At 41.3% G+C, this 24,847-nt stretch overlaps 2 protein-coding genes across 5 annotated transcripts in view; one reads left to right on the forward strand and one right to left on the reverse strand.

Moving 5' to 3' along the window:
* MRPL22 (mitochondrial ribosomal protein L22) overlaps positions 1-9,172 on the reverse strand; it is a 30,683-nt gene extending 21,511 nt beyond the window's left edge. Inside the window, exons 1-3 of one of the 3 annotated variants that reach the window (XM_039257457.1) lie at positions 9,106-9,172; positions 7,782-7,824; positions 592-727 (exon numbers count right to left, since the gene is read on the reverse strand). In XM_039257457.1, the coding sequence (XP_039113388.1) occupies positions 592-727; positions 7,782-7,813 (168 nt within the window). In that variant the 5' untranslated portion in view covers positions 7,814-7,824; positions 9,106-9,172. Of the gene's footprint in view, positions 1-591; positions 728-7,781; positions 7,825-7,907; positions 8,091-9,048 lie in introns of those variants that run through there. The other 2 variants (XM_039257456.1, XM_039257455.1) reach the window with 2 other exon arrangements.
* Positions 9,173-9,283: 111 nt separating this feature from the next.
* Positions 9,284-24,847, forward strand: part of GEMIN5 (gem nuclear organelle associated protein 5) — a 42,949-nt gene continuing 27,385 nt past the window's right edge. For both annotated transcript variants that reach the window (XM_039257474.1, XM_039257475.1), the window contains exons 1-10: positions 9,284-9,500; positions 10,302-10,462; positions 11,003-11,184; positions 14,303-14,454; positions 14,649-14,768; positions 16,320-16,452; positions 17,823-17,988; positions 18,929-19,141; positions 20,027-20,112; positions 23,361-23,443. In XM_039257474.1, the coding sequence (XP_039113405.1) occupies positions 9,323-9,500; positions 10,302-10,462; positions 11,003-11,184; positions 14,303-14,454; positions 14,649-14,768; positions 16,320-16,452; positions 17,823-17,988; positions 18,929-19,141; positions 20,027-20,112; positions 23,361-23,443 (1,474 nt within the window). In that variant the 5' untranslated portion in view covers positions 9,284-9,322. The remainder of the gene's footprint in view (positions 9,501-10,301; positions 10,463-11,002; positions 11,185-14,302; positions 14,455-14,648; positions 14,769-16,319; positions 16,453-17,822; positions 17,989-18,928; positions 19,142-20,026; positions 20,113-23,360; positions 23,444-24,847) is intronic.

Consider the following 24,847-nt stretch of genomic DNA (forward strand, 5'->3'; position numbering starts at 1 on the left):
GACAGAGCGAGCAGGGGAGGGTCAGAGAGAGAGGGAGACACAGACTCTGAAACAGGCTCCAGGCTCTGAGCTGTCAGCACAGAGCCCGACGCGGGGCTCGAACCCACGAACCGCGAGATCATGACCTAAGCGAAAGTCGGACACTTAACCGACTGAGCCACCCAGGCGCCCCACAGTTTACTTTCTTAAGAATTCAAATGTTCCCGGGGCGCCTGGGTGGCTCAGTCGGTTAAGTGTCCGACTTTCGCTTAGGTCATGATCTCGCGGTTCGTGGGTTCGAGCCCCGCGTCGGGCTCTGTGCTGACTGCCAGCTCAGAGCCTGGAGCCTGTTTCAGATTCTGTGTCTCCCTCTATCTCTGACCCTCCCCTGCTCATGCTGTCTCTCTCTCTCAGAAATAAATAAAACATTAAAAAAAAAAAAAAAAAACTACCAAAGAATATATCTAAAACACTTTCTGTGTCAATCAAATGATCATGCAAACTGCTATATACTTTTTCCCTTTCTTCTCATGGAACAATAAGTTATTGCTAGCCACATAAGAGTAAGAGCTCTTCATCAAAATTAGAGATTATTTCTACCCACAAACTTACTGCTGGTCGCCGAGGTTCACCAGGTAATTGTGGAGGATAAACAATTTTATTCTTCTTTTCCCATTTTCGAGATATGTCCAGAGATGCAGTTGTATGGATATGTGACTGGGGTAAAACATTGTGAGATGAAAGAAGTCTGCAAAACAAGAGACACATAGAATCTTTTCTGAAGCTTATGTATCTTCTGAACCACATTAGCTCCATTTTGATAGAAACTATTTAGGTATCACAAGTGGAAACAGTCTAAGTGTATTCATTAACAGAGAACAATTTTACATAAAATACCACAAAGAGCTAGTTTACTAAAAGCTAAAAGTAGCAAGTTATGGGGCACCTGGGTGGCTTAGTCAGTTAAGCATCCAACTCTTGATTTCAGCTCAGGACGTGATCCCAGGGTCATGGGATCAAATCCCAAGTCACGCTCCACACTGAGAGCCCTGCTCCTCTCCCTCTCTAAATTTAAAATAAAATTTTAATTTCTCTCTCTCTCTAAAATTAAAAAAAAAAGTAAAAAGTTAGTAACTAGCATAAGTCAAATAGTAAACAGATATTAACCCAAGATCTCTTGCCCTGACTGGCTAAAATATATTGACTCTCTAATATAACCAACTCAGGCCTAAAACAGACTTAAAGAAGACACGAGGTGCCTGGGTGGCACAGTCAATTAAGCGTCTCACTTGGGCTTAGGTCATGATCTTGTGGTTTGGGAGTTCAAGCTCCACATCAGGCTCTCTGTGGTCAGCAAAGTCAGCTTCAGATCCTCTGTCTCCCTCTCTCTGCCCTCCCCCACTTATGCTCATGCATTCACACTTCTCTCAAAAATAACATTAAAAAAAAGAAGATGATAACGACACAATGGATCCCTGACCTGACCTGTAGAATTCCTCAACTTTGCTGAGCAGGCAAGACAAACTGCATCATTTTGCAATCCCCAAGAACTTAACAAAGGGGGCATTATGTGCCTCCTAATTAAAGAACACACTACCCACCATCCATAAAGCAGTCTTTCTGCAAAAAACCTGAACTAATTGAGCTTCTAGATTCAATACAAGAAATACAGAGAGAGGCAAACATGTTCAACAATACAAGGAATGTGCTCAGCAAGATCCAAGCTGTACAATCTCTACAAGAGAGCTTGTTTTCCTTGACAAATAAATTACAAGGGGAAAAAGAAAGAGCTGAATAAAGAACCTACTAATTAAGAGACTTATGAGAAATATCAATTAATTTCAATGTTAGATTATTACAATTTTAAAAGTACAACAGTGGGGTGCCTGGGTGGCTCAGTTGGTTAAGCGTCCGACTTCAGCTCAGGTCATGATCTCACGGTTCGTGGGTTCGAACCCCACATCGGCTCTATGCTGATAGCTCAGAGCCTGGAGCCTGCTTCAGATTCTGTATCTCCCTGTCTCTCTGACACTCTCCTGCTCACGCTGTCTCTCTCTCTCAGAAATAAGTAAAAAACATTAAAAAAATTTTTTTTGAAGTACAACAGTTACTTAACCATTGGAAAGTTGAATATTAACTGGATATTGATACTTTCTAATGAGATATATAGTGAAATTTTTATGGACTAAATAATATAGTGTCTGGGATTTGTTTCAAAATATGATGGGAGAGAGCAGGGAACATAGATAAAACAAGAATGGCCATGAGTAAATTGTCAAAGTTGGGTGATGGGTTTAAGAGGGTTCATCAGATTATCTACTTCTGTATGTCTGGGGATATCCAAATAACACAGAAACTTGGTGTTTCCATACTGTGCAGAATACAGAGTCTAAACTCCTAACAAAACAAGGAAGGCCTTTCATAATCTAACCCCAACCTTGCCATCTTGGCTCATTCACCTTTTGGCCTGGCCATACAGATGTTCATTTTTCCCTAAACAAACAACATACTTTTTGTATCTTTATTCTTCTGATTATATTGTTTTCTCCTCAATCATTATCTGCTGAATGAAATGCTTGTCCTGTTTGAAGCTCCTGCTCAAATGTCACCTCATCGCAAGGTATCACTTGATCCCTTCTCCCAACCATTCTCCCCACTGTCTTTTGTTTCTATTTATTTTCAAGAGACGGAGGGGGAGAGAGAGAGACAGAGAGAGAGAATCCCAAGCAGGCTGTCAGCACAGTACTCAACATGGGGCTTGAACCCATGAACTGTGAGACCATGATCTGAGCTGAAATCAAGGTCAGACTCTTGGCCACCCAGGTGCCCCCTCCCCACTGTTAGTACTCTGTTCTTGTCAACCATACAACAGTGAATTAGGACTATGGTACTGTAAGTTGGCTATAGAAGAATGAGTTCCTGTATTAAGTGTATAGATTTGAGCCTTCTGAGGGTAGGTGTAACATCTTCTGTATTCTAGCACTAAGGACAATATCTGGCACATGAATACTGAGTAAATATTTAATCCAGACTAAAATATTCAAAGTTATTGTAGGGGCGCCTGGGTGGCTCAGTCAGTTAAGCGTCCAACTTTGGCTCAGGTCATGATCTCACAGTTCATGGGTTCAAGCCCCTCGTTGGGCTCTGTGCTGACAGCTAGCTCAGAGCCTGGAGCCTGTTTCAGATTCTGTGTCTCCCTCTTTCTCTGACCCTCCCCTGCTCACACTGTCTCTCTCTCTCTCTCTCAGAAATAAATAAAACATTAAAAAATTTAAAAAAAAACAAAGTTATTGTAAATTGGCAGATTTTCACACAATTTATGCAATTGGATGATATATTTAGCAAAGCCTGTTAGTTTTTTTAAATCATTCAGACTAAAGAATTTTAAAAATCTATTTTCCTACTGGGTCATTTTTCCTATTCTACCTTAAATTCACCATTTTACATCCTGATATTAAGATTAGTACTATCTGGGGGCACCTGAGAGGCTCAGTCAGTTGAGTGTTTGACTTTGGCTCAGGTCATGATCTCACAGTTCATGAGTTCAAGCTCTGCGTCAGGCTCTGTGCTGACAGCTCAGGGCCTGGAGCCTGCTTCGGATTCTGTGTCTCCTTCTCTCTCTGCCCATTCCCCACTCATGCTCTATCTCTGTATATTAAAAATAAATAAACTTAAAAAAAAAAGATCAGTACTATCTAAATACTTGACAAAACCTTTGCCATCCACATATAGGCTCTACTATTTTAAGTGAAAAGCACAAAATTAGGATACATGATGCTACAGGGCAGAATTTCCAAAGGAAAAACAAGAAAAAAACAAAACCATAAGCCAAGTGATGAAGGCAGAGACTGTGGAGTCAAGTAATCCTGAGTCTAAATCCCAACTCTAGTACAAGGTAAATGGACTTAGGAAAGTCACATAACTTTCTAGAGCTCAGTTTTCTCATCAGTATATGTAGTAATAATGGTAATTACTTCGTAGTCTTCTTAAGGAGCTCAAATAAGATATTTTAAGTAAAATACTTAACCTGACACTTAAAAGAGCTCAATAAAATTGATGTTACTACTTTTAGAATGAGAATAATACCCACTTTGTTCTGTTGATGGCCGATAAATAATTAATATACTGCACCCTACAGCGTCTAGCACATAATAAACACTGATGGCTAGTATTGATTTTATTTTATTTTGAGATAGCATGTGTGCCAGTGGAAGAGGGTCAAAAAGAGAGAAAGAGAGAATCCCAAGAAGGCTCTGCAATGCCAGCACAGAGCCCAACACAGGGCTCAAACTAACAAACCATGAAATCATGACCTGCGCCGAAATCAGCTGCCCAACTGACTGAGCCACCCAAGCGCCCCAGTTTATTTATTTACTTTTGAGAGAGATCTGTAAATGCTGGCTGCCTCAGGAATCAATCCTTGTACTCTTGTAATTTCTACCTCACTCTATAGTGAAGTCAACCAGTCTCAGGGCTTTAAATACTCTTCATGTACTGATGACTCCTGAATAGACATCCTTTCCCTGAATTCCAAACTCCAAATATTCCAAATTCCAAATATTCAATTGCCCACTTTCATCTACTCTTGAAAGCTTACTGGACATCTCAAATTTAATAAGCCCTAAACTGAACTTCTGATATTCTCCCCAAAAACCTGCCCCTCTGATGCTTGATCCCTCATTTCCTTTAGATCTTTTTTTTTTTTAATGTTTTATTTATTTCTGAGAGAAAGAGAGAAAGTGTGAACAGTGGAGGCTCAGAGAGAGAGGGAGACACAGAATCCGAAACAGGCTCCAGGCTCTGAGCTAGCTGTCAGCACAGAGCCCGACGCGGGGCTCAAGCCCACGAATCGTGAGATCATGACCTGAGCCAAAGTCGGACACTTAACTGAGCCACCCAGGCGCCCCTCATTTCCTTCACATCTTTACTCAAATGTTATCTTCTTGCTGAGGACTTACCTATCCAAACCTGTAACCACGCTCTGATACAAGGAGCAGCTAGGTAACATAAATAAGAGGGCTTGGAATGAGTGAAGGATTTTATACATGGCTAAAAAATGAGGAAAACTGGGGGCACCTGAGTGGCCCAGTCAGTTCTCAGGTCAGTTCATCTCAGTCATGACCTCATGGCTTGAGGGTTCGAACTCCGTGTCAGGCTCTGCGCTGATAGCTCAGAGCCTGGAGCCTGCTTCGGATTCTGTCTCCCTTTCTCTCTCTGCCCCTTCCTCACTCACTCTCTCTCTCACTCACTCACTCACACACACACACACACACACACACACACACACACACTCTCTCTCTCTCTCTTTCTCAAAGTAAATAAACATAATACAAAAAAATGTTTAATGAGGAAAACTGAAGAGTGTAGCCCCTATCTAAAGAGTGGTATACTTTTTAAGCTCTAGAAAATTGTTGCCATATTTTGCAATGCATAAGATAATCTAGAAACCTAGATTTTTATAAGAAGCTGCCAGTTTTTTTAATTTAAATTTTAAAAGTTTTTAAACCCTGTGTAGTCCAAACAAAACACATCTACAGGCCTGATTCATCACCCAGAGAATGTTTTGTTTAGATCCTAGCTTTGACTTGTATTAACTATATAGCCTTCAGTAAGTCATTAAAATTCTCAGATGCATCCATCAGTAAAATGGGCAGACTTGGAATTCAAAAGCTGGAAGCTGTCATTCTGCTACCATATACAGCCTGAAGAAAAGTTTTATTTTGTTAGCACTTTTTGTTAACCCATTTCAATGCCTTCTGATGAGGAATGCACTCTACTAATTGCCACAGTCCCTACCACTTTCTTTCATTTTACGCAAACTGTATCTTCTAGTTCATTTCCATTATCTGATTGTCATCTATATGTAATTAAGTTTCATCACTGAATTAGAAAATCTCTTAAAAGATTTTACACAGTTATCATGAGCATTAATTGCACCTGTTCTATTTTGTTTTTATATAACCATTTGTCCATTAGAAAGTCCAGAATAGGGATTCATAAAAGTATATAACTTCACAACTAGAAAGAGCCTCAAGGATTATCTGGCAAAATCGAACCCTTTTGTATTACCTAGATAAAAGACTGAGGCCAACATGCTTAAGTTGCTTGCTCAGAGCTTCCCACAATAAGTCAGTGCAGGACAACTTAAATTGACAAACATTAACAAAATATTCACTTAGTGGAGACCATAACCTGGCGCTACAAAGAGAAGCAAGAATTGTGCCTACCTCTCCCAGGTACACAGCTAGTAAAGGACACAGACACACTAACATGAAGCCACTATTTAAGACACATACTAAAAGGAAGGAGAGGTTAATCTCTTTACTTTTTAGTGAGATCTGAGAAATCTCCTAAGGAAGAAACATTTGAACAGGACTTAAATAATTAGCACTTATCTTATAGACAGGAAGTGAAGGCACAGCATGAAAAAGTCAAGCAGCAAATAAAAGGACAGCATATTCAGAAAAAGTAAGTAAATCAGAATAGTTGGGGTGGAATGATAAAAGATAATCTGAAAAAGTAAAGCATAAACAAATCCTAAATCCTAAAGGGCAGTGCCACCTATTTTCTTCATTAGCCCATTGACCCAAGAACAGAGAACAGAGCTAAATACAATGGGAGCACATTAATAATTCATAATGAAGAAAACAGTAATGGCAGATAGAATCGAAGGTGGGATTATTATATGTCATGCACGATACTAAACATATGCGTTATGAATTCTCGTAAAAATTCTATGACATACGTGCTAATACTACTCTCATCACATATATAAGTATTAAAACTTAAAAAGGATAAGTAATTTTTCCAAAATCATACAGCTAAAAAAGTGGATTCATTGGGGCACCTGGGTGGCTCCGTGGGTTAAGTGGCCGACTTCCGCTCAGGTCCTGATCTCAGTTAGTGAGTTGGAGCCCTAGGTCAGGCTCTGTTCTGACAGCTCCTAGCCCAGAGCCTGCCTCAGATTCTGTGTCTCCCTCTCTCTCTGCCCCTCCCCCACTTGCGCTCTGTCTCTCAAAAATGAAGAAACGTAAAAAAAAAAAAAAACTACTCTCTGTACAGAAAATGCAGACCTAAAAAAAAAAAAGTGGATTCACAACCAGCTTATGTTTCAAAGCCTATGAACTAAACCAAAATAAACTCCAACAATTGCACCGATCAGACAATTTACAATCAGATTATCAATCTCCAAATGTCAATAGCTGCACTGCAGAAGAGGGACAACGAGAAGGGGACAAAGGCTCCTTGCCAGTGCTGACTTAACTGCATTCTCTAACCTTAAAAACGCTTCTGTCCTGAGGTCTAAGAAAACTCTGGAGAATACAGTATAAAGCTTTAAAACTTCCTATGACTAGGGGAGCCTTGTTTTACTTTGGGGAACTTCAATTTTCTTGTCTGAAAAATGGTAGAGCAATACCTACACTACGTTAGATGAGAATTAGATAATGCATAAGAGCGTTTAACACAATCCCAGGTGCGTTGTAAGGCGCAGCTGTCCCTGCTCCCGTAATCAAGTAACTACAGAGGGCACTAGAAAAGTTGGAGGCTCCCAACACGGTTTGGGAGAGTCTAACCATATTCAGAGATTGTTTGGAAAAGGGATTCAAAGTGTCCCTTGAGTGATAGGTTATCCTGAGTCCCTCAGGGCCATGCAACACGGCGACGGAAAGATGGAGTGACCCAGCAGAGACCTGCTGTCTTGCCTCGACAGCCCCAGAGCCTAAAGGCATACGGCGGCTCAGTAATCGACTAAATGGTAAGGAGGCCTTGAGCCCTCTGCAGCTCCGAGGCGAAAGACTTACCCTAACGCCAGCTTCCCCCTCAGATTCTGCATCCATAATGCACCTGAAATATTAAAACAAGCCATCAATTGAGACTCCCACCTCTACTCCCTCTGCCGCCCCTTAAACCACTAAAATAATCCCTACCCAGACGTTCGGGTATTGCCGCCGCCATCTTTCTCCCTCCCTCTACGGAAGCCTCCGAGTTCATGCCCTGTCTGGCCTAGGCGCGTGCGCAAGCCTCAGGTTGCCGTAGCCTGCGGGAGACTCGGAGGTATTTACACCCGGGATGTTGTCATGGAGACCGCGAACGCGCCGCCGGCACTTCGGGTGAGATCCGGCCAGCCTTGCCTGGGAATGAATGACTTTAATAAAGGCCGAAAACTAGTGAGTTTCCGGAAACTCATCAGGATCCAGAGAAATTGAGAAACTTCACCTCACAAACGGCCTGAAAGGATTAGAAAAAAACAGACTGTGAACAAGCCACCTAACGTGCTTAGGCCTCATTTTCATGTCCGAGATTTAGAAATAACAATCCGTACGGCAGAGCCTTGTTGTAAAAATCACGAGATCGTGTGGAAAGCTCTTTTAAAGAAAAAAAAAAACAGCTCAAATACAAAGTATGATGTCCTAATCCCTGTTAATCTCCAGGTTGACCTCCAAGAGATAAATTAATATACATCGGGAACTTGCTACCATATATGCCCGGCAGGCATTTCACTAAATCCCATGTATTCCTTACAGGAAAAAAGCAGGGATGATCATCTTCCGTCTTCAATGAGATGAGGATAAATTCAGATAACAACTGGCAAAATCATTAATCCACTGTAGCGCTGGTTGCCTCCAAAGTTATTGCCCCTACCCACATCCAAATATATATTTCACCTCTCTGTATTAGAATTGATATTTCAGGTTTCGTTCGCTACAGATGCAGGAGTGCCACATAGAATCTGTAATTTCCATTCTTTTCCTCCACAGCAGTCCCCATCACAGAGTCGGCACTCAACAAGGCCACTCTATTCTACTCGTTGAATACCAAGACTCTAGAGCCACAATTTCCACCCAGTCGCAGAACCTCTTCCTTTCCTTTCAGATTTCTGATTCGAACTTTTTATCCTTTGGTTTCCTGGCTTGTTGTAGGTACCTTTAAAGAATCTCCAGAGTTAGCAAAGTGCCCTGGCACAATAGCGTCCAAAAATACTTGACGGGATAGCCGTTGGACAGGTCCAAAAAGTAAAGCGGCTGTGCGGGGAGGGGACTCCATTCGTCTAACCCTTTAGTTAGGTACCTAGCTGTAGGAGGTGAGAAGGCCTAACCCCCAGGCTGGACTGTGGCAGCACCAGACCTTCCGGCTCCGGGCGGGGCTCCGGGGCAGAGCGCCAGGCGCGGGTTCTTCCCAGCCCCGGGGCCGCGGGAGCACAGCGCGCGGTGCTGCCTGGGCCTCGGCGGGCGCCGTAGCGGCGGGCCCGGCGAGGCGGGGCTCCGAGCCAGCCCCGCCCCCTTCCCGGCTACGGCGTGGGGCTGCGAAAGGTCTGCTCCTGTGGCTCCTTCGTCTTTCCCTGATGGCCTTGATCATGGGGCAGGAGCCGCGCACGCTGCCACCCTCTCCTAACTGGTACTGCGCCCGATGCAGCGATGCCGTGCCAGGGGGCCTCTTCGGCTTCGCGGCGCGGACCTCCGTTTTCCTTGTCCGCGTGGGCCCGGGCGCCGGCGCGAACCCTGGGACGCCCCCATTTCGAGGTAACTCCCCCTCTCTGGGCCCCCTCTTTCCTGCCCTTCTTGGGTTCGCCATAGGCGCCAAGTGAGCTTTTCTAGCCACCCTTCTCTCCAGATGGGGAAACTTGGGGCCCAGGTAGGCAGAAAGATCTCCTCACAGTCACTAAGCTTAGTTTTGCGTCCGCGTCTCCAAGATTGAGCTACACCACGCTGTGGCTGAGCGGTCCCGCCTCCTGGCGCTCTCACTTAGGACCGCTCACTCCCCGAAGTTACCCCTATCTCGCCGGCATTTACAACATCTGTGGCCTCCCTCCCCTACGCAGCGCGCCGGCCCCCTGGGAGCCTTCCTGGGTTTAGGGGCCTGCTTACAGCGCCAGGCCCTACGCAAGATCCTGGAAATACAGAATACTCGTTGCTGTAAGATGAATGTGTTGAGCCAGATACTTTCACGCTCCAAACTAGATTTTGATCATGCCTTGGGATATGGCAAGCCAGGTATTTACTCTTTCCCAAAGGACCTCTGGCCAGATCTATATAAGAATCACTTTTACATTCTTCATTTGAGCCACTCCTCAGCCTGTGAACTTCAAGGGATATCAACAGCATTTTACGGTTGAAAACAGTGAGGCTCAAGGAGATAAAATGACTGGGCTGAAGTCTTGTGGCAGAGCCAGAACCAGCACTTGGGATTTCCGATTGTGAGTGCCTGGATATTTTTGTTACACCACGGGATAAGTGAGGTCTCACCCCACCCATCTAACAACAGAGTGATTCTGCCAGGAATCTAAGGTAGCACTCTAACCTGGAATCTGCTTTTGCTTGAAGTCATAGGGGAATTGGTGGGACACACCGAAAGGGTCTCTGGCTTCACGTTTTCGCATCACCCGGGTCAATACAACCTCTGCGCCACGAGCTCTGATGATGGGACTGTGAAAATCTGGGATGTAGAGACTAAAGCAGTCGTGACAGAACATGCGCTCCATCAGGTACCATGGCTTACTGGTTTCTTAGACCGTCATCAGATATCTGTGCTGAGGCTTTTGTTTCAAGTATGCTAGCTGTCTGTAAGTGAACTTTTGAGTATTGGCTGCTTGCATACGATAAGCAGAGCTGAGTAGCTACACTAGAGACGGTATGGCCCACAAAGTCAAAAAAATATCTACTGTCTCGTTCTTTACATGAAAAAGATTCCTAATATAAACTGTAAATGAGTGAATAAAACTTGTTTCTAAACCAGATCATTACCTGATAAACCTGCCTTTTCAGAGAGTGTAGAAAATGAGAAGACTCACTTAATTTTAGTAACAACTTTGCATTGTTTTAAAGTAAATGTTTTTAATGGTTCTTTGATCCTTAGGAGCTTAAATTCTTCTACCATTTGGTTAATGTACTCTTGGGCATACCCGTGGCACTAACAGTACTTACTAAGTACCTCTCGACATGCCTGGTATTGTACAGGTTTAAAATGAGGTAAAAATTCAGCATTGACACATGAGAAGCAAATGTATGTTTGTTTTGTTTTAAAGCATACAATATCAGCATTGCACTGGTCTCCTCAAGTAAAGGATTTAATAGTCTCTGGAGATGAAAAAGGAGTAGTGTTCTGTTACTGGCTTAACAGAAATGACAGCCAGCACCTCTTTATAGAACCCAGGACAATTTTCTGTCTTACTTGCTCACCTCATCATGAAGATTTAGTAGCCATTGGGTAAGTACTATACCCTCTCTACTGGTAATTTATTTTTGTTAATGAGCATATTTTGCATTTGCTTTATCTTTTCCTGTCCCTTTATTCCTCAGAGGAAACTATTTATAGGTATTAAATCCCTGGGCCTTTGGTAGCATTTATTCAATAACTATGACCTCCAGGTCCTCACTATCTCTCTCACTCTCTCTATTTTTATTTCCTTAGTTTCTACGATAGTGTGCTTTGCTCATTCGTCATATCTCATTTCTTCAGTCAGCCTCCAAATGTAGAAAATACCCTCCCCCCCCCCTTTTCTCTCTCAGTACTTACCCTTGGAGATAACATTTACTCCCAGAGTGTCAGAGGACTCAGTTCTGTCCTGGTTCTCAGCCCTCCCTCTGGAGTGGGAGAGTGGTCTGGCATTGGGCTCTGCCTCCACCTCAGTCACCAAGGTTGTTTCACATGAACTGCCTTGAGTGGGTACCCCCTTTTCCTCACCACTCCCTTTACCTCTGTCCCAAAGATATCCTTTGACTCTAGTTTGAATACATGATATAAGCACTAGAGGGCTGGAGGAGAAAATCTGGCTGGAGTGGATTCAAGAGACTGAGGGTACAGTAGTAAAGGTACATGTGGAGACTTTCATTTGTGGATCAAATGTGCATAGACATGAAACCAGAGGAGGTATGTGGCAGTTAAGGGAATATTAAATGGAAAATAATAAGGGCATGTTTTTATGCGGATAGAAATGAGGCAGAAGAGGGAGGGCTGGATACATGGATAAATGTGGTAAACACAGGAGTGATGCTGAGAAGTCAAGAAGGGATTGGATCCAGATCACAAGTAGAAAAGATAAGTGAGAAGGTGCCAGTAAATTTGTAGATCTGGTTGGAAGAGGAGGGTGTTTCATATTCACGGCTTCTGATTTTCTCTGTGAGGCATAAGTCAAGGTGGAGTCAAGTTCAGAGTGGGGCTGAAAGCATGCAGAAAGCTGTGAAAAGAGTCCTCTCAGAGAATAGGAAAATGAGCTTACTGAGAGAGATTGTAGGACCACTGGTCCCCACTGAGTGCCAGGCTATGGATCAAAGTCATGAAAGTAAACTATTCAAGCTGATTGAGAAAGACTTTGGTTGGATTCAAGAAGTTTTGGGGTTTTGTGGAATAAATACCTCTAGGAGAGAAGGGACAAAGGAGCTAAGGGTATTTTTGAAGGTGTGATTATAATGATGGATCCTGAAATCTGTGGCCTCAAAGGAAGGCTAGGAAGACAGGTGTGGGTGCATAAAAGTGAAATGGAAGGGGTCCACGCATGCATTGGTGACCTGGTACGTGAAGTAGGAGCAGTGTTGCAGTGGAGGCACTAGAGAGGGAGCAGAAAAACGTGGCAGGCAGGGATCAGAGAAGGTTGAATCAGATCGATCTTGAAAGACGAGCAAGAATTCATGAGAAGAAACAATTCATATATAAGGAACTGCACAGACACAGGATTGAATCAGAATGATTTGTTTCTGGTGGATCTTCAAAATGGTGATTGTTCCCTGAAGGGCTGATAAAAATTGCAGGACAGCTGGGTTACTGGACTATTAGGTTGTATAACTTGAAGGTTTTTGAAGTCCATTTCTGCAAAGACTGATACAGTCTATGCTTTCATTTTTTAAATAAAGCTGTAATGTGGGAGATATTTTTAATAAAATGAGGAAAATAAGTAGAGCTGGAATGTGTTATTCCCTATAGGATTGTCTAGTATGTAGGAATATAAATAGGTACACCCACTTTGGAGAACAGTTTTGCACTTTCTAGTAAAGCCAAAGTGTACACAGCTTACATCCTGGCAGGTCCGCAGTTTCATTACTAGGCATCAAATCAGAAATTGTCTTAAGTGTGCATAAGACTATTAATGGCATTTTTTTGTTTGTAATAGCAAAAAACGGAAGCCCTTCAAAAGGGAAAATGAATGAACTTGTGCTGTATTCATACAATGGAGTGCTATCCAGTAGTACAAATGACTGACCTAGAGCTAGAGTTACATGCTTCAACACGGATGACTCACTAACAGTGAGTGAAAAAAAACAAGCTACCGAAAAAATAGACCTCATCATGCCATTTATATGAAGTTTTAAAACCTACAAAATCATTTTCTATCGTCTTTAGGAATGTATACAAAGAAAGGCTAGGAGTGATGGAACACAATTCACCAATAGCAGTTTAGCTCTGGGAAAGAGAGGGAGATAGGTTTGATTGGGGTGGGATGTACAAAAGACTTCAACTATATTGGTACTTGGGTATATTTTTTTCTTAAGCTGGGTGATGGGTACTTCTTTAGGTGTATGAAATACTTCATCATTAAAAAAAAACTATTAGAATTTCTCAGTGTCCTCATCACTTTTTGGCCTTTTGGCTAAGATCAAGTGTAGAATTTCTCAGTGTCCTCTGAATTCAAAAATGATAACCTTGAAATATGCAGATCTAGAAGTTAACAGTACTGTTGCTTTTGTTAAGCTCATAGGTAGAAAAATAGGATCGCATACTTAAAAGGGGTCAGGGGGTAGATTTAAGTGTGTTAGGTTAAATTCATCTGTAATTAGAGGGATTGCTTGGCCCCACAAATGACTATTCTTCTTTAAGTTCCCCTCAAATACTTCCCAGGCCGTGTATACAGTATTGCTTAGTGCCAAAAGCTTGATTGGAGGGGGCGGAAGGACAGACGTGTCAGGACCGCCAGGAAACAGAAAATGAATACTTTGGAAAAAAGGACAAAACAAGATTCTTTTTTTCTTTCTTCCCTACCCCCTTCCCCCAAATTCTCTTACCTTTTAGAAATGCACAGTGATGGGGCGCCTGGGTGGCTTAGTCGGTTAAGCGTCCGACTTCCGCTTAGGTCATGATCTCGCGGTTCGTGGGTTCGGGCCCCGCGTCGGGCTCTGTGCTGACTGCCAGCTCAGAGCCTGGAGCCTGCTTCAGATTCTGTGTCTCCCTCTCTCTCTGACCCTCCCCTGCTCACGCTGTCTCTCTCTCTCTCTCTCCTAGAAATAAATAAAACATTAAAAAAAAAAAGAAATGCACAGTGATAACTCTTAAGCCAGAATGTTTACTTTTCTGTCTTCCTTTTCTAGTAATATTCATAACTCTTGTTTTTTAGCTACAAGGACGGCATAGTGGTTATAATTGACATCAGTAAGAAAGGAGAAGTTATTCACAGGCTTCGAGGCCACGATGATGAGATCCACTCCATAGCCTGGTGTCCCCTTCCTGGCGAAGATTGTTTATCCATAAGTCAAGAGGAAAATTCAGGTAGAGATGATTTAAGACCTAAAGAACAGTGTGGATAAAACTATATCATTTGAATTACATTTAAAACTTCAGCTTTTACAGATTAGATTTATAAACGTAAGAGCTAAGTTTTAGGAACCCTTGAAAACTAGTTTTTCTTTGGACAAGTTCATGTTTCACGTAAATTAAAAACAAAATTACCACCTCTACCCTAGAAGAACCTGAAAGTCCCAATGGTAAAGTCACACCACAAACTCCAGTAACAAAAGCCTGCTACTTAGCCACTGGAAGCAAAGATCAGACCATTCGAATCTGGAGCTGCTCTAGAGGCCGAGGTAAGAGTCATGCTTGGTGTGTTTTTTTTTTGTTTTGTTTTTGTTTTTGTTTTAATATATTATTGAGACAGAAGCAGAGCATGAGCTGGGGAGGGGCAGAGAGGGAGGGAGACACAGAATCTGAAACAGGCTCCAGGCTTTGAGCTGTCAGCATAGAGCCAATATGGGGCTTGAACCCATGAACTGCGGGATCATGAGTCAGAGTCGGACGCTTACCCGACTGAGCCACCAGGCGCCCCTCATGTTTGATGTTTCTTTTGTGATATAACCTCTAGTGACTTTCTTATTGTGTCTTGTTATCCTAAGAGTGTGTCATCAGCCAGAAGGCAGTTCTTGACTTTTATATCCAGAAGATTGCTTCTCCAGTTTAGCCTGGGCTAGAACTCTCTGTGCTTTGAACATCTGACTTTGTTTTTGGAGATGAGGGTTTCTGATACATTCATAGGAGGGTCATTGTTTGTCATGGGAGGCATGATGATGGTTATAAGGATAGTAATGTTGGAACTTGGCAAGGCCTGAATCAGGATTGGGAAAGATCTCTAGATCTAAAGGTTTTGATACACAAATGCAGAATAATACATACCCAATGTAGAAGTGCATGTTTAAATGTTAAAGCTCATTTCATCCAAATTACAGGGACCCTCAGTCATTCAGCTTTCCCAAGCTTCTCTCTTTGAACAGAACTTTCACCTTCAATTTATAAATTGAGAGGAATTCCAAGCAGAGTGGATATTACCTTTATAGTAAAACTCTAGCCTTTCTCTTTATAGCAGTCTTCTTTCTCCACTTTATTTGAAACCATGGGAGTCTTATCATCTTTACCCAAGTGCATTTAGTAGTGCATATAAAGCAAAAGAATTTTGGACTGCTCTTGGCTATACCATGGCTGATACTCCCACGTGGGGACAACATTAGGCCCAGAATCCCTCCAGAAGGGTAACCTCTAAACTTACAGATGTCTAGCACAATGGTCTTCAATTCTAGTTATGCAGCAAAATCACCTGGAGAGTTTTTGGAAAATGTGGGTGCCTGGATCCCACCTCAAATCTACTGAATCAGAATCTCTAGGAGTTGGGCCCTGGCATGTATAGTTTCAGAGGCTCTCTCAGTGAGTGGTTCTGATTCATAACAGGGATTAAGGACCACTGGTGAGTAGCATGTCAGGGGTGGAGGGACTTCTCTGCTGCAACATGTTGACTGACAAATTTGTCCCCTTTGGATTTTTTACCACTCTCTGTCCTGCCAACTTTGGAGAATCTGGAGTTGTGTTGTCACCTGGGTTCACAATTCCAGTTGAAACCCCATTTTCCCAAACAGACAATATTCTTAATGTGTGCTCAGGTTGCCAGGACAGCCTATAAAAAGTTTGTTTTACCTAAATTAGTTAGACAAGTATTAAAACTATGTGTAATAACGTTTCCATTAAAAAACGAAGTCTGAATTCTAAGTAACCAAGCTAACAAACTTTTAAACTGTATTGTGAACTGCTGGGGACTTCACATGTGTGTTTTCACTATCTTGAGTACCCACTGACTTTGTTTTAATCGGCAGGGGTGATGGTTTTGAAATTGCCCTTTCTAAAGAGAAGAGGAGGGGGTATAGACCCAACTATTAAAGAACGCCTCTGGTTGACTCTCCACTGGCCCAAGGATCAACCAACACAACTGGTATCCAGCTGTTTTGGGTAAGTTTGGTCATGCTCTCTCTGACATATTTTGTTTTCCTCTCTAGCTTCTTGAGGAGTCCCTAGGCTTCTCTTTCTAGAAACAGAAGATGGAAAAGTCAATGGCTAAGGCTTATATTATGATGGACCATTTATAATGGAAAAATCATGGGACAGATACCTGTGTTGTCTATTTATAGTGCTGAGAAAAGACCAAATAAGTATAGCCTGGTAGTTAAGAGCATGGACTCCAAAGTCAGACCAAACTGCATTTCAGAATCAGTCTCTCACCTTCTATGTGTTCATAAGTGACTCTTCGAGTTTCAATTACGTCATGTGTAAAAAGAGGGAGCATAGAATGTCCTATTTCTTTGGATGATTATAGCCATTCATTCAACAGAATTTAGTAAATACTAGCTTCTAGTTGCTTATTCTAGATAATAAGTGAATTTAGCAGACAAGGGCCCTGGTTTCAAATGAAATGATTCAGGAAAGGGACGCCTGGGTGGCTCAGTTGGTTAAGTGTCCAACTTCAGCTCAGATAATGATCTCGCAGTTTGTGAGTTCAAGCCTCAGGTCAGCTCTGTGCTGACAGCTCAGAGCCTGGAGCCTGCTTCAGATTCTGTGTCTCCTCTCTCTGCCCCTCCCCTTCTCGTGCTCTGTCTCTCTCTCTCTCTCTATCTATCTCAAAAATAAATAAAAACATTTAAAAAGCGGGCTCCTGGGTGGCTCAGTTGGTTAAGCGTCGGACTTCGGCTCAGGTCATGATCTCACAGTTTGTGGGTTCGAGCTCCACGTCAGGCTCTGTGCTGACAGCTAGGCTCATAGCCTGGAGCCTGCTTCAGATTCTGTGTCTCCCTTTCTCTCTGACCCTCCCCTGCACACGCTGACTCTCTCTCAGAAATAAATAAACATTTTTAAAAAAAAATTTTTAAAAAGAAATGATACAGGGGAAGCATATAAAAATCCCCCCTAAAATGTTGGTCATGGCCCTGCTCCCCCACACTGTCCCAAAAAAGAGAGAGTATGTCTTTAAGTTTTGAGGCTGTGCAAATTATGGTGGCATTTTACTATTAAAACTGTTAGGAAAATCTGTCCCAGGGGAAGTGTAGCACATTCATGTGGTTCAAAATAATACAGGAATATAGTGAAGTGCTCTTCCTAACTCTGTCTTTTCAAGGAATTAGGTTCCCTTCCCCATAGGCAGTGATTCTTTGTTTTTATGTGTGTTATTTTAGAGCTATTTTGTGCATATTTCAGATAGGCAATTTTTTTCTCCTTAAAAGAACAATTGATAGAAATTATTCGGCAACTGAGGGCCCACACTCTCCCCTAATCTCTTGTTTCCAGATTGCTTGTGAAAGAGAACTAGTGCGTGTTTCTCATCACAGGGGTGAGCTGTTGCTGTGGGATCTCAATCAGTCCTGGAGACGGAAATATACCCTCTTTAGTGCTTCATCAGAAGGGCAGAATCATTCAAGAATCGTGTTTAATTTATGCCCTTTACAAACTGAGGATGACAAACAGCTGCTGCTTTCTACATCGATGGATAGAGATGTAAGCACTGCTTAGCTTGCATTCAGCATTGTAGAGGCTGCGATTTCGGACTTGGATGGATTAGAGGGCTTTTAAAACCATCCATCAGTTCTCTCACCTAGCCCAATATCAGAGTTACTGTTACTGACCAGCACTAACTGTGGGAACCCAGAGAGTTAGGGGAAAGGTGAGGAGCCACCAGGATGCCTTTTTGTTAAAGTAGATATGGTAAAGAATTGTAGATGTGTCCAGGGAAGGATGTATAGACCATCATGCTTTGGCTTTAAAATATTTTTGTCTGTAGTTAAGGTAGCAGAACCGTCTGCTTTTGATGATCTCTCCAAGAGAGAATTGACTATATTTAAGAATCTGTGACTTTATTATTTTGTAGTTTATTTGATAGACTTTTTCTCCCAAGGCTCTCTGTTAAACAAGTGAAAATTAAAAATGTAGTATTCCTCCTTCCCCTAAGGAGAAGATATTTTGCTTTTTGAGATAGCCTTTCTCATTTTTCCACTGTCCTGAGGTCATTTTCATTCTTAGTTGGGATTTGCTAAATGAGATTACCAATGCTGTAGTACAGTATAGTACAGTACAGTGGAAAGGCCTGGGCCTGGTTTTGATCATCGTATGATCCTGAATTCACTTGACATCTCTGGGAATAAATATATTCTAAGATCCTTTGAGCCTACAGTTTACTACTTTTTTTTTCTTCTAAGAGACACTTTTTCCATTACCTACTAGAATAAATTATATTCTTTATATTTAATTATTATGTATGTTACAGTATATATTATATAAACATAACAACAATATAATAATACATTCCTTGTATAGGTATATATTATTATATATTCTTCATGTTACCCATTTTTTTAATCCATCCTATTTGAGATGTTCTTTTTCCTGTTTTTCTGATCTTTTTTTTATATTTAGACCCTAACCTTTGATATTTTTTTAGGTGAAATGTTGGGACATGGCCACTCTAGAATGCTGCTGGTCCCTACCCTCCCTCGGTGGGTTTGCCTACAGCCTGGCTTTCTCTCCTGTGGACACGGGCTGTTTGGCCATAGGCGCTGGAGATGGTATGATACGCGTGTGGAATACACTCTCCATAAAGAACAACTATGATGTGAAAAATTTTTGGCAGGGTGTCAAGTCCAAGGTTACAGCGGTAAGGATGATTTCTTTGAACTCTCTTGAACTTATTTTCAAATAAGTAATTCTTTTAGTAAGAAATTTGGAATAAACTGCATGTGCATTTAGAGAAAATACATTAAGTTATAAACATATTAAACAGTATCACATTATTAAAAATGATAATGTGGCTCTTTGGTATGAAAAGATGTTGATGATTCATGAAAAATGAAAATTACAAAACATGGAATGCAGATTACACAACAATATGTATATATATATTTTTTTGTTTTTCTCCAAAGTGATACCTCTGTCATGGCTATTTAGTCTAAAAGCAATAAATGTTTGTGGTTAAAAAGAAGACCATACAGAATTGTCATTTCACTATGTTGTTCACCTGAAACTAATACAACATTGTATGTCAACTATACTTTAGTAAAAAAAAAAAAATAACAACAATAAAAAGGGAAAAAAGAAAACCAAACGGTATAGGAGTGTAGAAAGCTAAAAATTTTGCTTCATAATCCAGAAAAGCACTGTTGACAATCTGTGATACATCCTTCCAAATTTTATTATTAATAGGATCCTATTTTCTAAACTATTCTAGAATCTTATCCCCACTCAGCAGTGTTTCACGCACAGCATTTAAATATTTGAACCTATTTTTGTTTTTTTCAACTGTATATATTTAACTTTAGTCATAAAAAATATCTGGAAAGATATAAATTGGCAGTGCCGTGTTTTGAGCCGTGAGATTACTGGTGACTTTCACATTGTTTTTAATACTTTGTTTCTTTTAAATAATGAGAATGTGTTACTTTTAAAATTAGGAGACACCAAGAGCATGAAAGTTTTCCTTTTGAATGCTCAAAAAATAACCTCAGGGTTCCCTTAACTATGCTGCTTTCCTCATGTTTTGTAGCTGTGCTGGCACCCAACCAAGGAAGGCTGTTTAGCTTTTGGAACTGACGACGGAAAAGTGGGATTGTATGACACCTACTCCAACAAGTAAGAAATAGAAGATTCTTGTTTAGCCCATTGACTATAATGTTGATGATGGAGTTAAATTTGATTCACAAACCTGGGCCTTCATCAGAATTGGCCTGGGAAACATCTTTCAGATCCTGGCTCTGAGACTGAGGCTTACAACTTGGAATTTGATTTTTTAAAAGTGTTTTCAGGTGATGGTGGTTTGGCCTATCTGACCTGTGGTTATCACTAAAATAAACCATTGGTTTATTTTTTCCCCCTCACCTTTTTATTTCTGAGAGAGAGAGACAGTGAGAACGTGAGCAGGGGAGGGTCAGAGAGAGAGGGAGACACAGAATCTGAAACAGGCTCCAGGCTCTGAGCTATCGATCAGCACAGAGCTGACACTGGGCTTGAACCCACAAACCGTGAGATCATGACCTGAGCTGAAGTCGGATGCTCAACCGACTGAGCCACCCAGGCACCCCACCCCTTAGCTTTTCTTAATAAAAGTTTTCAGGCATCCATGAACATTGAAGGCCTAGTGCAAAGAACATCTCTGTGCCTTCCATCTAGATTCACCAGTAGTTAACATTTTGCCATACTTGCCTTATTTTTGCACACTGGAAATTAAGAGTAATTCTATAATATGATCTCATATCCAGTCCATGGACAGATTTCCTCAGTTGAGCCACCAATGCTTTTCCTAGCCTTTTTTTTTTTTTTTTTAATTCATTTTTAGTTTGGGTTCACCCATTTTGTTATGTCTCCTTAGTCTCTTACTCTAGAATACCATCCACACTTTCATAACATTGCCTTTTCGGTGTGAAGATTCTGGGTAAGTCTGTAGAATATTTTACATTTTGGCCTTTATGGTGACTTCTAACTCATTTGAGTATTCCTATATGTCCTGTAAACTAGGAGTTATGTCTAGAGCTTCACTGTCCATTCTGGTAGTCCTTGGCCACAGGTGACTACTGGGATATGTTCTAAGTGTAAAACACATTCCAGAGTTCAGAGATTGTCCCCCCCCCATATAAAATATCTCTAAAATTATTTTATTTTGATTATATTTTGAAAGATAATACTTCCAGGGGCACCTGGGTGGCTCAGTTGGTTAAGTGTCAAGACTTCAACTCAAGTCATGATCTCACAGTTTGTGAGTTCGAACCCCATGTCAGGCTTTTTGCTGACAGCTCAGAGCCTAGAGCCTGCTTCAGATTCCGTGTCTCCTTCTCTTTCTGCCCTCCCCGGCTTTCACTCTGTCTCTCCCTCTCAAAAATAAATAAATTTTTTTAATAAAGAATTTTTTAATTAAAAAAAGGTAATACTTCTGTATATTGAGCTAAATAAAATACACTATTAAAATTGAATTTCACTTCTTTTGCTTCTTTTAATGTGGCTACAAGAAAGCTTTCAGATGCATATGTGGTTCATACATAAGGCTCACATTATGAACTACTGAACATAGTCATCCTAGATACTTGATAGATTCCACACCTGCACCATTCAGTTTGATAGCCACATGTGGCTATTTATAGTTAAAATAAAACTAAATAAAGTGAGCAACTCAGTTCCTTGGTCTCACAAGCCACATTTCAAGAGCACATTGCCCAGTGCTTCCTGAACAGCACTGTTCTAGACCAGGGATTGGGGAGCCATGGCTCATGACTTAAGAATGGTTCTACCTTTTTAAATTATTGAGGAAACATTAAAAGAATATCTCATCACGTGAAAATTAAATAAAATTCAGATTTCAGTGTCCATAAATAAAGCTCTCTTGGAACCCAGCCATACTCATTTGTTTACACATTATCGGAGGCTGCTTTCTCACTACCGGAGCAGAGTGGAGGACTTAGGACAGAGACCTCATGGCTCAGAAAGCCTTAGATATTTACTGTCTGGCCTTTTACAGGATAAGTTTGCCTACTGTTCCTGATCATTCACTTCTAAGTAAGAATTATTTACTGGGCCGCCTGGGTGGCTCAGTCGGTTGGGCTTCTGACTTCAGCTCAGATCATGATCTCACAGTTTGTGGGTTCGAGTCCCACATCGGGCTCTGTGCTGACAGCTCGGAGCCTGGAGCGTGCTCCCAATTCTGTGTCTCCATCTCTTTCTGTCCCTCCCCCACTTGTGCTGTTTCTCTCTGCCTCAATAATAAACATTAAAAAAAAAATTTGAAACGAGAATTATTTACTATACTGCAGAGTTAACCTTTTTAGATGCAATTTGTAAGTATACATGTAAACCTACATGCAGTTAGTCACCTGAGTTCTTTGGTTCTGCAGTTGGTTAACTCCACTTTCAATTTTCAAAAATACTATACTGTTTCAAAGAGGCATGTAAGAAAATAAAACTGTGTCTACTAGAGTAATTAATACTAAGTTTAATAGTTAAGTTACTATCTTCTCGTTAGTAAAGGTGTGAAGAAAGGGTACTGCTGTAGATACAGTTAGGCTTTCAGCCACAACTACTTACTCTGTTTCGTTCAGCCCAAAGAAATTGGGATTTATTGTATAGAATGATAACAGTAAATGTGCCAGAAACAGAAATACATAAGCCAACAGCTAGTTTTGTTATAGGTTCTGGATTCCTAGAGTTCTCAAATCCTACAAAGAACATAGTTTACAGTAAAGGTGACAGCCACACTGCCCTTTACTGACACCTCCCATGTCATTAATCACCACAGCCTTCAAATTTACCCACAAGAGCAAGTTTTCTTAACAAAAACTTTAAAACTGAACTACTCTAAAATCTTGTCTTAGTTTAAGAATATGACATTAATGACAGGGTAAGCCTAAAATGACACCTAGTCTTTTATTTGAAACTGAGGTTGATTATGTTTATATGATGACTGTATATGCTTCACAGTAACCTAAGTTCTGGGCTGACTAGTTTGCATTTTCTGCCTTGTTCTATTTTTCTCTAGTTGTGGTAGCCTTTACAGTGCTTACAACTATAGTAATATTAGGATATGTGACATTTAAGTGAAGTGGGCAACTCAGAGAGACAGGGAAAAATTATTCCAAACTGGCTGGATTGGGGGGGGGGATAATATTTTTTCTGGGTAAAGTGTGTTCGGGACTTAATCATTTTGGTAGTAGGTATCATTACAGGTATAATATTTAAGTGCTGGGTTCTCTACAATCAACTGTTTGGAGAAGGATGCTGTTAAATTGTTTTTCTCTAGTATCAGCAACTAATAAGGGATCTTTTAGAAAAAGATGGATCTGTTTTCCACTATGCCTTCTGTTTAAATCTTTCTTTGTAATCCCCCTTCCCTCCAGACCTCCACAGATTTCTAGCACATATCATAAGAAGACTGTGTACACTTTAGCCTGGGGGCCACCGCTGCCCCCCATTTCGCTCGGTAAGTATCTGAGCCATTCTCTAGCAAACATGAGAGTATTCTCTTTCTTTCAATTTAATTGTAAGATACTCAAGCTGGAAAGTCATAAATATTCTAGTGCAGTGGCTGCTTATGCAGACTGCTGTGTCCCCAAGGGTCCATGAGGGCAGTCATAGCAGGTGGTGTTAGAAATTATTCGCCCATAATAGGCATCCCCAAACACTAAAGCATTAGTTGGTCTCTTCAAGCTGAATTTTTCCATTGTGCATGTAGATGTCTCATGTTGGCTCCTAGTACCCAGCCTAATATTTTTTCACCAAAATTTGGTATCACTTTTTATCAGAATTAGAATGTTATTTGACTATATTAATGGAGTAATGATCATCTGTTTTCACCTATAGTCACAGCAAACTTAGAATTCCTGAAATGATCTCCTTTTGTCTTTACTGTATTCTGACCCTTTCCCTCTTCTGGCTGCTCAGCCCTCTCTTTCTTATTCCTAAAGAGGTCTTTCAGAGTGTCTTTTAAAATAAGTGTACTCAGGGGCGCCTGGGTGGCTTAGTCGGTTAAGCGTCCGACTTTCGCTTAGGTCATGATCTCGCGGTTCGTGGGTTCGGGCCCCGCGTCGGGCTCTGTGCTGACTGCCAGCTCAGAGCCTGGAGCCTGTTTCAGTCTGTGACTCCCTCTCTCTCTGACCCTCCCCTGCTCACGCTGTCTCTCTCTCTCTCTCTCTCCTAGAAAAATAAAAACATTAAAAAAAAATTAAAAAAAAAAAAAAATAATAAGTGTACTCATTGGGTGCCTGGATGGCTCAGTTGGTCCAGTATCCGACTCTTAGTTTCAGCTCAGGTCATGATATCACAGTTCATGGAATCGAGCCCCACACTGGTCTCTTCACCGATAGTACGGAGCCTACTTGGGATTCTCTCTCCTCTCTCTGCCCCTCCTCTATTCATGCGTGTGTGTGCACCCTCTCTCTCTCTTTCAAAATAAATAAATTTTAAAAAATCAGTGTATTCAACAGATGCCTTTGGTTAGCTTTTCTTAACCAGCTATATAATGAAACATCTGTCCATTTCTATAGTACTTGTGCTACATGGAGAGGATAATGTAAGTCATGAGAACTCAAGCAGCCCCATAGTTGTAGTTCATTCCTTCCTTCATTCAACAACTGTTTATTGGATTCTTGATTTGTGCCAGGCATAGTTCTAGCAGTGGTGAAAATAAAACTTGCCTGTACAGAAACCCACAAGAACCACTGTTTGCTTTTTAAAAATCAACAAGAGAAATGCTATAATACCAAAGAAACCCTTGCTTTGGGTTTCTGCTAGTTAGTCAGCAGAAGTCCTGCAGCTCCATATATTTAAATACCCAAAGAGTAGAGTCCTCATTTCTGAAAGAAAAGGCAAAAATTCTCATAAACAT

This window comes from Hyaena hyaena, unplaced genomic scaffold (genome assembly GCF_003009895.1).
Source record: "Hyaena hyaena isolate Hyena2069 unplaced genomic scaffold, ASM300989v1 scaffold_619, whole genome shotgun sequence".
NCBI classification, from domain to species: domain Eukaryota; kingdom Metazoa; phylum Chordata; class Mammalia; order Carnivora; family Hyaenidae; genus Hyaena; species Hyaena hyaena.